Source organism: Cyprinus carpio, chromosome A12 (assembly GCF_018340385.1).
Source record: "Cyprinus carpio isolate SPL01 chromosome A12, ASM1834038v1, whole genome shotgun sequence".
NCBI classification, from domain to species: domain Eukaryota; kingdom Metazoa; phylum Chordata; class Actinopteri; order Cypriniformes; family Cyprinidae; genus Cyprinus; species Cyprinus carpio.
Window position 1 is genome coordinate 26,712,303 of NC_056583.1, and position 15,148 is coordinate 26,727,450.

A 15,148-nucleotide genomic window follows, 5' to 3' on the forward strand; every position below is an offset into this window, starting at 1 on the left:
GTAAAAAAAAAAAATAAATAAATAAATAAAAAAGTTTTTTCCGCTGCTCCGTTTGTTTTCTGCTGTTCATATCAAAGACCACTAGATGTCCTCATTAACAAATAAATCGTATTGCAAAACAAAAACATTTCTGTCCATGATCATTAAATAATGATCTGTAGAGTTGCTATATTAGATTGTTTTTACTTGTTTATTATTTCTGGTCACTACATAATGTCCATACAGCCATTTACACCCATAATGTGTGAAAACTGTAATAATAAAAGAATAAAAAAAAGAAAAAAGATGGCTTTTATTACATTGGCATTGTGATAAATTAATCTGTATAGTGTTATTACAATATTTTATATACTTATGTTTCATATTTATGTTATATTTCCTGAACGAGTCTTTGAGTTACTCCGAGATGAGCATTGAACAACACGTGCAAGACTGTTACGCAATCTACTGGAAAAATATTACAGCCATGTGACTGTGCCCTGATTGGATCCTGTGTGACCAGGCGAAAGAGCGTCCGCCAATCAGCGAGCGGGTGGGCGGGACCAGGACCCTGCGAACTCTTGAGAAGGGGGTACAAGATGTTACTGTTCCACTATCGTCCCACTGCCTTGATTATTAGGAAGTATTTGTAGTCAGCTGGGCAGCCATAAGAGCAAAACAGATGGAGCACGTCTTACAGAGATGACGCATTGTCTTAAGATTTTAAGCCGAGTGTTTTTCCAAAGCATTTACGATTTTAAATTGTAGATTTGTTGTTGAACCGAAGCCAAATGTGGGTGTTCTGTGTTTTTTTTATGTTTCTTCTTATTTCTATTTATAGTTATGTTACTAATATTTTGTTTTATTATTATTGTTTAAAATCAATAGTCTAATAGTGATTGGTACCTATAACTTTTGTAACATTAAAAATTTAACGTAACCTTGAAAAATTGGAATAATAAAATGCAGATCACTGAATAAGATCTAACTGGGACGAATGTAAAGATGTCCATAATAAATTAATTGGTGTTCGAGACGGTTAATGAGGCTGACCTAAAGAAACCCATCCAGCGTTTCTCCCACGTGACTGTGGCGAGCGAGGCGTTGCCAAGGGTAAGTGACGTCACGGCGCTACGTTTGCGTTCACCACAGGAGATACGAGGCCTGTGACAAGCTTCTGCGACGGTGGTCCGCTCTTAAAATCCACCTCCATCTTCTATATACTTGGGGAAAATGGTGACCAAACCGATAAGAGCATAATCTACAGACTCTAAGCTTTCGCCTGATCACAATATTGTGACATTTCGGACTTTTATATATTAGAAAAGGAATGGTGAAAAGTGAACTCCGTCGGAAGAATCCGAATTCTCCTCAGGGATTCGGGGGGGTTGGGGTCGCTTAAAGATAAATAGGATCGTAGCCGTTAAATAACGCGTAAAAATATTAGCGTAAACCCAGATTTAAAGGCCGACGGAATCTGGTTTAATAGAAATTAGCTGAAATACAATCGAGTGACTCGTTCGAGAGAAACCAGTAAACACAGCGATGGAGCTACGAGTTGGAAACAGATACAGACTGGGTAGAAAAATTGGAAGTGGATCATTTGGAGACATTTATCTGGGTAAGTCTAAACTTAAACACACGTATACACTCTTGCCATAAAGCTGTCAATAATATGACACGGCTAACAAGCGGTTTTGTTTCATGTATCTGTCAACTAACTGTCAGTGGCGTTTTGTCCAAAGATTGACTCGTTATAGTCTGTTTATGAGGTCCGTTTCTCAGTCCTTTGGGCATTTATTTATATGAAAACCCGTGTTTTATAACCATGACAACAACGTATTTCAGACTACAAGTGGTTTATTGATGTTGCAGAGTATATAGACTTTACGTCCCGTTTCGAATAAGCTCATATAGGTTAGTGGTTTAAACACTCCAGGATGTCATCAAGACCATAAAAAGATGTGCTTTTGACATTAGATACAGATGTCAGTGACTCCAAATATAATACACCACTTGCTGTATATTGAGGTGTAATTTCACTGAAGCTGTGAACATGAGTTTCCAAACAGGTCCTTCCTTGTGCATAACTCTGAATTAATTTTACCTGTCCATACAGGTTTAACTGAACCACCCAAAAGGCCAAGCCTGACACATGACGGACATCCAACCAAGCCTGGCTGATGCTTTTGCAGTCTATTAAAAGTCAAATCATACTATTAGGGCTCATGATTCATTGCAGTCTCATTTTCCCGATCACAGGTTGCCTGTGCATTTTGGGGAAACAATTTTGATTGATGATGCTGTCGTGAAGCAACACAGTCAGGAGCCAAAGGACCTCTTTATTTTCATGCTAGGTGGCTTCATGGTTGAGAGCATCAGTATCCACACCAGGATGTTGTTGTTCATTTGAGTATCTATGGTAGACATTTAGAAATTGCATTGATGAGTATCTAGAGAGCTATTGGTTTGTGCTGCAATACAGAGCACCAAAGTAGGTCATTGTTTTTCTTTTGAAAGTGACAAAAAAGTGAAAGTGACGTGACATTCAGCCAAGTATGGTGACCCATACTCAGAATTTGTGCTCTGCATTTAACCCATCCGAAGTGCACACACACAGAGCAGTGAACACACACACACACTGTGAACACACACACCCGGAGCAGTGGGCAGCCATATGCTGCGGCGCCCGGGGAGCAGTTGGGGGTTCAGTGCCTTGCTCAAGGGCACCTAAGTCATGGTATTGAGGGTGGAGAGAGCGCTGTACATTCACTCCCCCCACCCACAATTCCTGCGGGCCCGAGACTCGAACTCACAACCCTTCGATTGGGAGTCCGACTCTCTAACCATTAGGCCACGACTTCCCCCTATTGGTTTTTGCTGGAATAGAGAGTTGATAAGTGGGTTTTTGTTTTTTTTAGTCTACTTTCAGTACTCTTAACCACCTTAGCATTTCATTTTCGACTCAAGCCTGTGATTAAATATACTTTTGTAGAACAAGATGTGACGTTCATCTCTTATTCAGGAGGCATTAAAGGACATTTTGCTGCTGCTGGCCTTAATTCTTCTTGCTGTGGTCTCCTCATTAACAGGGTTCCTCTCACATCATGGATTGAAACTTGTCAACAAAATGTTTAACTTAATCAAAGCTCCTCCAAACATCAGGCTCAAATGCAATCAGCTTACTTTTATTTTGATAGAGAAGCACTTTTTGGAAGGGGACTTTGCTCATCATGGTGTTAAAGTGTGGGGAGACCTTTATCCTGAAGCTTTCTGGCTAAGATGGGATTGTTTCAGTCTGTCTGTGTGTGAGAAAAGGGTTGGTGGGTGTGTTGAGATTGTAAACTCCATCTGCTCAGTTGTGTTTCATAACTGCACCCACTCTTTGGTACGTCAACATAATTAGGCTAAGTTGATTAATGCATAAATGTCAGGTGTGATCAGAGGCAGTGCTACTGAAAGATCTACAGTACATTACTTTGTGTGAATTGCATTCAAATCATCTGCTATATCATTGGCATTAGAGGCTCAGAAGATCAAACCCAACCTGATTGGACTAGTTATATCATGCTACACTGGTTACTGGCTGTACAAATCATCCAACAGTCAGCGTAAATGCAGCACCTCTCCCTTTTTCTCAGGATTCTGTAATGTTTGCATCACATGGCATCATGGGAAGCCTCAGGTGTGTGAATCACCCAGGACTGTCCCACTCTTTTACAATTCTGGTTCATTTCCATCAGCTTTTATGTAACCTCAGAGTGTTTGGATTAATGATGTGATGATGTTTGTAGGTTTGGACTGGAAGCAACACCTGTAACTTTCTTTCATATTTCAAAGCCAAAAATGGAGATCTCATTTAGCTATCAGGCTGCAGTTTGCATTGAACACCTTATCAGCAGTTTAACATCTTTTTCATGTGAGTTTCGAGCGCATTGAGTTTCACGTTTGTCCCCAATATGGCCCCATTAAGAGTCAGCTGTTGAATTGACACTTGTTTTTTTTTTGGTGAGCTCTTGGATAACCATGTTGTTTACATTGTTCATTGGCAGAGATGGGCTTGGACCTGCTCTCCATTTGAATGTTTTTCTTGTTTGATCTAAATGTAATCATGTGGTACTGACTAGAGCCTCGACCGATATGGGTTTTTTTGGGGGCCGATACCGATATTAGGGAGTAAAAAAAATAAGCAATACCAATATATCGGCTGATATTCTTTATGTGTGAGCTATATTACAGTACAGTATAGTCAATTCGTACACCCATTCGTGTGTGTCCAAACGTTTGACTGGTACTGTATATAGAATACAGTATATAGCCTACATAAACAGTGTGTATATATATATATATATATATATATATATATATATATATATATATATATATAAAATACATAAACCGATACCGATTTTTGCCGATTCCGATTTTCTTTCTAAGTGCTATAATTGAGAGCATATACAAACAAAAATGTATTTTTCTTCAAAGCAAAATTTTTTCATGCTAAAATAAATTATTAAACATTACAATTTCCCAAGTTACAGGATCTTCTCTCACTTAAACAAACAACGCTCAAAAAAATTAAAATGCTTTGTGACAGGAAAGAAGTAGAAATAACAATTAACTGAAAATAAGTTGCTTTATAAAACAAAACAACTTTATAAATTTACCTTTTTCTCTTTTTTTACTTGTCTTACAAAAGTCAAAAGATCCTATGAATGAACAACTGAAGTGTACAGTACTCTTCCAAATAATATTAATAGTGCAGTAAGTGGGTAATAAATGTTGCCACCATGTGTATAGGCAAAATGCTACTTGAGCATTAATGGCAAGTGGTTCCCCCCGTGGTTTATTTTAGCCTTAGAAGTTTCACAAATAGCAAACTTAGTGTCTTCTTCACTCATAGTAAAAAACTTCCACGCCAACGACATGTTTGCATTAGGGCTGGGTTTTGACACAAATTTCATGATTCGTTTTGATTCTCATTCACAAGCTTTCGATTAGATTGGATTAGATTACCGATTCGATTCAATATCGATTATTTTGGATATATATCAGGTACAGTACTTGCCAAATTTTCTCAAGGGAAAAAAAGTCCCAACTAATGCTGTAAAATATACATGAGTCATTTGATACTACATTATTATAATATTGAAGGTTAAAACTGATTTATCAGTTATAGCATACAACTGTTAAAATTGCACAGTGAAGTTTTTAAAATAATAAAGTTACAATTGCATAATTGTATTTCTTCTTCAATTAGTATTTTTTAAATATAAAAATTTAAATAGTGGCGTTCAAAAAAATTTTATGGATTTATTCAAACATAAATTAAACATAAGAACAGTAAAAATTATAATGAATATTTTATATGGTGCATTTAGCAAAATACCCCTCTCTACAGTTTATTTTTTCTCTCTGACCAATGAGTTTTTATGGTCACCGAATATGTTTGTTTCTGAGGTAAAATATGACATTATGTGACATTGTTTACAAGTGTTTTATATTGACATTTGCGCGGCTGAAACTCTCGCTCGGGCTCACAGCCGCATGTAGACAGATCGGCTCAAAATCGGAAAGACGTGAGACTGATTGGCCGATCACCAATCGGGGCCGATCATGCAGAATATCAGCCAATCCCATGATAAACACATTTTTGCAATGGTAACTCAAATGTGGTGATCAAACACTTATAATGATGTGACAAACTTAGGCCTATGTAGTGGAGGCAGGGTATTTAATCATTTAACAATAAATTTTATTATTAAAAATGAGTCTGACATCAGTGCACTTAACAGTAAACTTCACTTCACTTATTATAATTAACTTAACACAAATAGAACAAAATATGTATTGTATAACTTGAATTAAGAATTTAAAAAAGGTAACTATGTAAGCAAGCTACTGCCAAACCAACAGGGGCAGGGTTATGCAGGAAGCACAGCTTTTCCAAATGTAATCTACATAATAGAATGAATTTTTTTTTTTTCTTTCATAAACTTTGTGTTGTGTATTTTCTGGTAATCAAATGAACATGCAAAACATTCATATTTAAATTGTCTTTTTGCATTTTAAAATTCACATCAAAAATAAGACAAATTCCATGAAATTCTCTGTTAAACAGTAAATTCCATTTTTTATGACTGGATTCCGTCCATGTTTTCTGAATCGCGGAAATCATAGGGCCCTACTAATGTAGCAAACAAATATTATAAGCTCATTGTGAGAGTAAAAGATGGGGGTTGTTTATTTACTTAGCATTGAGTCTCTCCAACTATGTGACAACTTCTATGTTACTGACTGTACTGACAAATTATGCTGACACCGTGTCTGTGCCGCAACAGGACGCAACAAAGCGACTGTTGAACTTTGTCAGCACGTCATAAATAGAACGAGGCATCAGTTTACTTCATCTAGTGTAAACAACATCACTGACTATAATGGGTTCTATTCTACACCGGACGAGAGCGGCACGGTGTGACAAAATACAATAGAATTCTATTGTATTTTGTCGTACAATGTGATGTGACCGAATAATCATGAGTTCTGGGCCGCAGCGTGGCCGGTATAAACACCAGCATTAACTGAATGGCCGCGATAACTCCGGTGGCCGTAACACAGGCTTTAAATGGGTCCAAACTCAGTGATCCTCTGAGAAAACTAATCCCGTCCGAATGCGAATGTCTGTGTTTTGTCGGCGATAACAATGCATTTCCTTGTGTGTTTTGGCCAGCGTGAATTACCGGGAGATGCTCTTACCGCACGGATGTTTGATATATTTGCTCCCGGCCACCCGGCAACAAACAAAAAATAATAAAATCAAGAGCCAGATCACGTAAATGTTAAGACTGGCTGTTGTAATATCAGCGTCAGGTAAGATCTCACATTTATTTATGCACTCAATACATAATGATTTAATTACAGATGAAGCTATTCCTCCTTCAAACATAATGATGGATGAAGCCTACCTTAAACAGTAGGTTTACTACAAAAAAAAAGTTAAACTAAAGTAACCACACATTAACATGGTTTTGCTATAGCCCTTTTAGCTTCACCATGGTATTTGTGTGATAATACTAATGGTAATCAATCCGAATGACTATATGCAATGCACGCTTACAGAGTGTGTGATCTCTGTGACGCCCAGATAACAGACCCTCCCACCTCTGTAATAAACATGGAGATGTTAGTCCCGTCCAAATTGGTACATGAAAATCTCAGACATCAGGTGGTAAGAATCACAACTCAAACGTAGTTTAGAAAACTAGTCCCGTCCAAATAGGGCTTACGGTTAAACAAATGAATTAATGTATACAAAAAGTATTATAATGATTGCTTGTGTATTAAAAGTAATAGAAAGGCAAACATTATAATACCCATTATAATATAATTTGCCAGCAGCATTAAGCAGATACACATTGATATCATTAAAACAAATCTTTGAATGGCCAATGAACATTTAATTTCACAGACCTTGCAAACTTAGTCAAATCCAGCTGTGAGATCTTGTGAAGTGTGCATGTATCCAGCATGATCACGTGTTCTCTGGTGTTTGGTCAGTCCATGTGAATTTAATGCTTTCAAACTCATGCTTACAAATTTATGCTGCGCTTCATGCATTCTGTATTCTTTATGTAAAAGGGTTACCCTGGCTTTATTTGAAAAATATGATTCCCAATGCACACAAACTTCCCAGAATACTGAGTGCCCTGTTCGGTTACAGTGTTTTACTACTTCCTTTTTAATTATAATTTTATTAAATATTTGTTTATTTTACACATTTATTTTTAATCCATTGTCAAATGATTTCAAATTTCTTATATATATATAAGTCTTTATATCGGCTATCGTTCCTGGCTGCTTTCCAAGATATCGGCATCGGCTGTTCATATCGGCGGCAGGCTCATATCAGCTGATAATATCGGCTAAATGATATATCGGTCGGGCTCTAGTCCACACCACAGTTATGACGATAAAGGAACAGAGAAACAATATTGGTGGAATCAATTTCAGAACGATTTTTTCCAGCTGATGATTAAAACATTGACAGCCAATCAAAATCAATCCTGCTATAAGAACCTCAAGAATTTAAATCTGCAAATGAGTGTGCACTTAGAATAAACAAGACGATATCATCTGCTGATGTGGACGCTAATATAGTTATCATTCTTGGTGTGAACGGGCTATTAAGGTTGGTTGAAATAATGACTGAATTTGCTAAAAGAAATATTTTTATTCAGCAGGGGCGCATTAAATTGATCAAACTTTTTTGAACAGTAGTGTATGCACAAACTATAAATGTAATTTAATTATGATCTACAGTCATGTCAGCTTGTGGGAGATTCAGGCTGTGTTCTGACCCCATTCATGGTTTTAATGGCTCTGTTCCTTCTCTGTTTCTCACTCTGCCCCAGGCACAGACATTTCAGTTGGAGAGGAAGTGGCCATCAAACTTGAATGTGTGAAGACGAAGCACCCACAACTCCACATCGAGAGCAAGATTTACAAGATGATGCAGGGTGGAGGTAATAATCAAGGGGTTTTGATTGATGTGTAAATAAGGGGTTAAGGGGCTCAGTAAATCAATGTAATCAATGAAATGATCCATACTTGCCAACGAGCATCTATTGGGTTTCATGCTGTGTATTTAGGTGTTTTATGTGCTGCTTTTGCAGTTGGTATTCCTACTATAAAGTGGTGTGGTGCAGAAGGAGATTATAACGTGATGGTGATGGAGTTGCTCGGCCCCAGTCTGGAGGATCTCTTCAACTTCTGCTCCAGGAAGTTCAGCCTGAAGACTGTCCTGCTGTTGGCTGATCAGATGGTATGATACAAAATTATGTTGGCAATAAAAAAAAAAGTAGTTTTATGCAGAAATATAACTTATTTTAAAATGTTTTTTTTTTATACCTTGCATTCATTAGATTAGCCGCATCGAGTACATCCACTCCAAGAACTTCATTCACAGAGACGTGAAGCCTGATAACTTTCTGATGGGCTTGGGAAAGAAAGGCAACCTGGTCTACATCATTGACTTTGGCCTGGCCAAGAAATACCGTGATGCACGAACACACCAGCACATACCCTATCGCGAGAACAAGAACCTGACGGGCACTTACACTGCACGTTACGCATCCATCAACACACATCTTGGCATTGGTAAAAACACAGACTCATACCAGTTAGCTTGAAAATTTGACTGTGACACGTATATTTTTGTGTGTGTGACCCAGATTTCCTGCCATAGAAATCTAACATCACGATAATGGTAAAACTGATCATAATGATTATTTTTCTCAACTTGTAATCACGGTTATTGTTTTTGCATTTAAGTAATATTATTGAACTTTCACATAAGCACAAAGCAGGTGAACATCAACTCGTATGCATGGTTGCATGCATTTACCTCATCTTGTTTCCTGATTTATTATATCTAGCCTATCTTATATATTAACACTTTCTCTATGCTATAAATAATGGTTAATATAGAAGCTTCTCTGGAAAGCTAAACCTGGGAAATTCCTATTTTTATTTACAAACTTTCTTTAAATTTTTAGATTTTATTTTTGTTCATCACTGAGATGGTTTGATGGATTTAGTTGCAACAAACAGCACAAATGGCCATGTGAAGGAACACAGACTGCTGGTTGTATTACACTTCCATTTCAGCAGAATATCTCAATGGAGATCACTAAACTCCTACATGTTTTCTGGTGTTTTTAGATCATAAGTGCATACATTAAGTATTACACTGGACAGAAAATGTTCATTTAAACAAAAGGCATGAAAGCAGGTGGAGGCTTGTTAACAATGTAAGAATACAAATGTCAAATGGCCAAAAAAAAACCTTTCAGGATATATAAAAGTGACCAAATATCACAGATAATTATTCTTAATTAATCAAGAGAAGCATTACTCACGATCACATAAAATACGATAATCATCCAGCCCTAGCATGTTGGCTGTGGTTACTGATCATTTGACAGCATTTCCAGATAAATTTTTCTTCCCTAATTTCTCTGCTGGCTCTTTATGACATCACTGTGTGCTCATGCTCAAGTGGATGCATGTGTATTTTTAGCATTTCCCAGAAGAGACTGATTTGTGTACGTGTGTTTGCAGCAATATGAATGCATATTCATGAATCATGCAGAAGTAGTCATCCTTTCATGCTCTATGCAAGCGCCTATAATTTTGTGTGCGTATCTCTACAGAGCAGTCTCGGCGGGATGACCTGGAGTCTCTCGGTTATGTACTGATGTACTTCAACTTGGGCTCACTCCCTTGGCAGGGACTGAAAGCCGCCACCAAAAGACAGAAGTATGAGCGTATCAGTGAAAAGAAGATGTCCACCCCCATTGAAGTTCTCTGCAAGGGCTACCCATGTATGTTCAAAGGCTTGTGTAATTTCTAACATTTTCTGAATGTTAATCAGACTTTGTCTTTGAAATGATGCCTAAAATCCTGGACTGTAATATGGCTGCTTGTTTTCTGTCCCACAGCTGAATTTGCTACGTACCTCAACTTTTGCCGATCACTGCGATTTGATGACAAGCCAGACTACTCGTACTTGAGGCAACTCTTCAGGAATCTGTTCCACAGACAAGCTTCCTATGACTACGTGTTTGATTGGAACATGCTCAAATTTGTAAGTACATGTCTGGATGGTCTTTAGAGTGTGATCAAATATAACAAGCAATGCAAGTTTCAATTGTTCATTATTAATGTATATCAGACTTGCATTGTTATTCATTGGTTATGTATGTTTCATTGTGTATGGGTTACACATTTTGTGTGTAGATGGTGGTTGGATTTCTGAGTTTTTAAATAGTACACTACATTATAAAACTACTTTAGTAATGCTTTGTAGGATTGGAAGTGTTTGCTTACAATAATTGAAATATGGTAAGCGAAGTTCAAATAACAAAATCTTCAATATATGCCATACTTTTTTAAATCATTAATCTCTATCTTGCTAGTATTCACATTACTTACTTAATAGTTTACATTGACTGCAGTAGGGCTAGGCGATATAGCTAAAAAAAAAAAAGTATCACGATATAATGTTTTACATCATTCGGTGTTTTTACAAAGTTTCTTAAAGAGCAGTAGACAAAAAGGGTTAAATTTAACCACTGTATTTTTCATTTACCCAATTTAATGAAACAAACAACTTATTTTAGTTTTAATAGTCAAACACAAAATAAAATTGGAGCAAATATCTCCTTTTTTATATTTCATATGCAGATTAAGTGTTAAGGAAAAATTTGGCCTGTCTCCTGAGGCCACTGGAGGGCACAATGAGCAAAATAATGCACCTCATTAAATTGTCTATTCAATGCATTGAAATGACGGCTGTCTATAAAAAAGTGCATACCATCTAAAACTAATATTTATTAATCAAGTATAATCTCGTAAATTGCATAAACAATTATGAACAAAATGGCATCATGTATTTAAGTATAGCTTAATACAAATAGCCAAAGCACCGATCACACAATTGCATTTAAAAACAAATGAGACGCAGTGGAATGGAATATAACCTCCACAAATTCTTTTAACTTTACATGGCTTTTTATTCATGTTTTGTGCCAGATGTGAGACCTAGTTGTGCATCTCAAAAATGCTCTGAATATGCGTTCTGTGTGAATGGCTTGGTTTCGGTTTTAACCTGACCAATATCTTCTCCGCATTGAACTTCTATATTTCTGTAATATTTTGAATGAAAAATGCAGCAGCGGCGCATCTTATGGGTTCCACTGGATAGTCTTTACAAAAACATGAAAATGCAACAACACTTACATTATCAATGTACTGTTGATAAATACAGATACCGTTTTGTCTCTCAGCCCTAGACTGCAGTAATCGTGACTTTCATCTAATCTCAATTGCAATCTAAACATGATTTTTCTATTTAAATATATTTTAAAATTACATTTTATGACATATTTTAGTCAGTATTCAGGGTTGCGTGGTCCTTCATAAATTATTCTGTAGAAAGTGTCCCTCCTTCGATACATGGACTCTTCCAGTCACCCGTCATCCAGCTCGAAATACCAAAATCTTGTGAATCTGCACTCTATTGCTAGTCCAGGTTTGGGTAAGACATCATTGTTGTGCCCGGACAAACTGTAGCCTTCACCCAAACCCAGGCTAGCAATAGAGTGCAGATTCACAAGATTTTCCACAATCTAATATGCTGTTTTGCTGCTGAAGTAATTTTTCATATCAGTGTTGAAAACAATATTTTAAGCTTAACTTTTTATGTGGTAACTGTTTTTTTTTTTCTTTGAATAAATACTTTTATTTCAAATAAATGCTGTACATTTATAAATATCTTTACTGTCACTTTTGATCAATTTCATGCGTCCTTGCTGAATAAAATACTTTCTTTAAAACAAATCTTGCTGACCCTAAAATTTTGAATGTTTGTATACTTAATTCAGTGCTGATATATTTTTTTTCCTGTATTTGTTAGGTATGTAGAGTGTTTTTTGTGTGTGTGTTTTGGAATGTAAAATTTACTAGAGTATTGGAATCAATTTTGTTGATTTTTGTTGACTTTTAAAAGTCTCCTGTGCACTTCATGTAGCACTATTTGCTTCTGTGTCTAATGTTGCATTTACCCTCTCTCAGGGTGCCAACCGTACAGCAGAAGAGGCAGAACGTGAGAGGAGAGAGCGAGATGAGCGGATGAGGCACAGCAGGAATCCTGCAGCTCGAGGGATCCCAGCAGCCTCAGGCAGACCCCGCCCCACACAGGACGGAGCTCCTCCCACCCCCCTCACACCCACCTCTCACACAGGTAAACAGTCTTTCACTTGCCTCTGCCACTTCCCAAGTACTTGAAACACTGTAAGGAGTCATCTCATCTCACAGCGAACACATCCTCACCGAGACCGGTCACTGGCATGGAGCGCGAACGTAAGGTCAGCATGCGGCTTCATCGTGGCGCCCCAGTGAACGTGTCGTCCTCAGACCTGACGGGGCGACAAGACACTTCCCGCATGTCCACATCACAGGTATAAGGCAGATCCTGCTCATCCAAGCCTTCAGCAGAGCAATAATAAACCCTATTACAAAAGTAGCCAGTCGCTATCTGAATGATCTGTTTTGATGTTTGCTTACTGATTAAAGACATTTTACTTTGAATGGTTACACTAGGAATTCTTATTTTGTACACATAAAAAATGTTCACAAAAATAAATACCCGATGAAATGTTAGTACATCTTTTATTGTTTGCCGTAATTGACCTTTTGATTCTCATGATCTATATTAGAGTTTCTGACTGGTGACATTTGAGCTTGAAAAGCCTTTTCTAGGAAGCTGTTGACCTAACGTTTGTATTTCTGGGAATAGTCATTTCAGCAGCATGTATTATTTCAGTATGATGGACAGTAGGCATGGTATGATTTTGTGTTTGTGTGAGTAGTGTGTTGTGGGGGTGGAAGGCTGTAATGTTCTCTCTCTTCACCCCAGAATAGCATTCCCTTCGAACACCACGGCAAGTAGTTGATCGTCACATCCTTGTGTGAAGGCAGGTGCACCAGGTGAGTTTGATTAGCTTGTGTTAGCTGTACACTGCTTTGTGTTTTCTACCAACTGGGTGAAACTTGTCACTGGCCATAAACTTTAAAAAAGAAAAATCTCAAAATTATTATCACAATGATTGTTGTCATTTGAGAAATCTATTTTTACATTTCATTAGAAGTATTGCACTTTCACCAATAAGCACAAATCAATAGAACGTCGAATCATACTCAGGTTTTTATAAAAAAAAAATTATATCAAAGACTTAAATATACACTTTCTCTCTCTACATTATGAATACAGGTAAGACAAACAAAAAATATTATAACAGTGAAATTCCTAATAGCAGTTCCAGTAATTCCAAATTGCAGTGTTTCTCTATTTAAAACAACAGCAGTGGGGAAAGTGCATTTATTCAGCTTCCACAATTGCAAACAATGTAGTTGAGATCCATGGCCCCGCAAGCAGCTCATGAAAGAACACAGACTGGCTGAATGACAAACATAGTAGCTTGCATAGTAGAAACAAACAATATTGGTATGAGGCACTGCTGTTTATATCGATATACAGTAGTTTGAATATGAGCTCATCTAAAAAATAGCGGAGGAAGGATACATTTGCTGTCAGATACTTGCACGTTTAATGCATTTGAGATGTGGTGTTTTCCTCAGTGCATTTCACAGGTGTATCCTTCATCTGTAAATGATAGAAAGTTATGGAAATATTTCCATTTTGCTGTCAGGAGTGCTTGAGCCTTCTGCATGCGATTCTCCGCTAAACTTCACAGTCTTCAGTGAATAGGCGCCACGATGCGCTTGTGAGCTAAACAGACAGAGCATAATAAAATAGGAGTGCAATAATTCTGACTAAAATGTACATTTTACTAAAATATTTGTAGTTGGACAATAAATGTGCCATGTGTAGAATTCCATAAACACAATCGTTGTGAAATCGGGGCATACAGGAGAAACAATAATGTACAGTATGTGGAAAATGTGTTTTTTTTTTTTTTTTTTTTTTTTTTTTTTTTTAAACCCTAAACCACATAAACACATTTCATTACACCAAATACGCAAAATAATGTTATTTTTAGCAGCATCATATGACCCCTTTAAACCTTTTATATAATTTTGGCTTAAAATATGACCCTTGCATTTTTGTGAGATTCATCTTGCTGATATAAAATGCATCGTTCATAAAGAACCTTTTAAAAAGACTTGGTTTGTGGCAATTGTTTATTGAGTGTCTCTGTATCTTGTTGCTGTTTACAGATTGTCTCCATGTCCCAGAAGCCTCCACTTTGCAGTATGGAGCAGGATGGGCAACCTAACTACACACGGCTGATTGACAGCTCTCCACCATCAGCTAATAGACCAGGCGACAGAGTCTCTCTTCTATTGACCAAACCAAAATGGTGTAGAACCAACCTGACCTCTTCGCTCACAGGCTCTCTCTCCTCTTCTTCTCTCTCATGTTCTCATATTTTCTCTCCCACACTCTTTAAATGTTCTCGTGGACATGAGAGCTGCAGCCTGGTGCGAATTCACCACCAGTTGGTTGACCAATCAGAGACTGGATCAGCCAGCCACACCATTGTCATTTCCTGCTTTCCCTTCACAGTTCCACTCATACACATTCTGC

The 15,148-nt window shown here is 37.3% G+C and overlaps 1 protein-coding gene across 1 annotated transcript; it reads left to right on the forward strand.

Annotated features, from left to right (window-relative positions):
• The first annotated feature begins 1,101 nt into the window (after positions 1-1,101).
• On the forward strand, positions 1,102-15,125 carry LOC109084708 (casein kinase 1, delta b). The gene is made up of 10 exons (XM_042768219.1): positions 1,102-1,600; positions 8,391-8,501; positions 8,652-8,800; positions 8,901-9,135; positions 10,191-10,361; positions 10,479-10,624; positions 12,613-12,781; positions 12,856-12,998; positions 13,457-13,527; positions 14,779-15,125. The coding sequence occupies exons 1-9, from the start codon at positions 1,525-1,527 to the stop codon at positions 13,487-13,489; spliced, it is 1,233 nt and encodes a 410-aa protein (XP_042624153.1). The 5' UTR covers positions 1,102-1,524; the 3' UTR covers positions 13,490-13,527; positions 14,779-15,125.
• The last annotated feature ends 23 nt before the right edge of the window (positions 15,126-15,148 follow it).

Excerpts from the sequence above, each read along its gene's own strand:
- LOC109084708 (XM_042768219.1), top strand. The coding sequence starts at position 1,525 with ATGGAGCTACGAGTTGGAAACAGATACAGACTGGGTAGAAAAATTGGA. Across the intron at positions 8,502-8,651 it reads CAAGATGATGCAGGGTGGAG|TTGGTATTCCTACTATAAAG; the intron begins GTAATAATCAAG and ends CTGCTTTTGCAG. Across the intron at positions 9,136-10,190 it reads CAACACACATCTTGGCATTG|AGCAGTCTCGGCGGGATGAC; the intron begins GTAAAAACACAG and ends GTATCTCTACAG.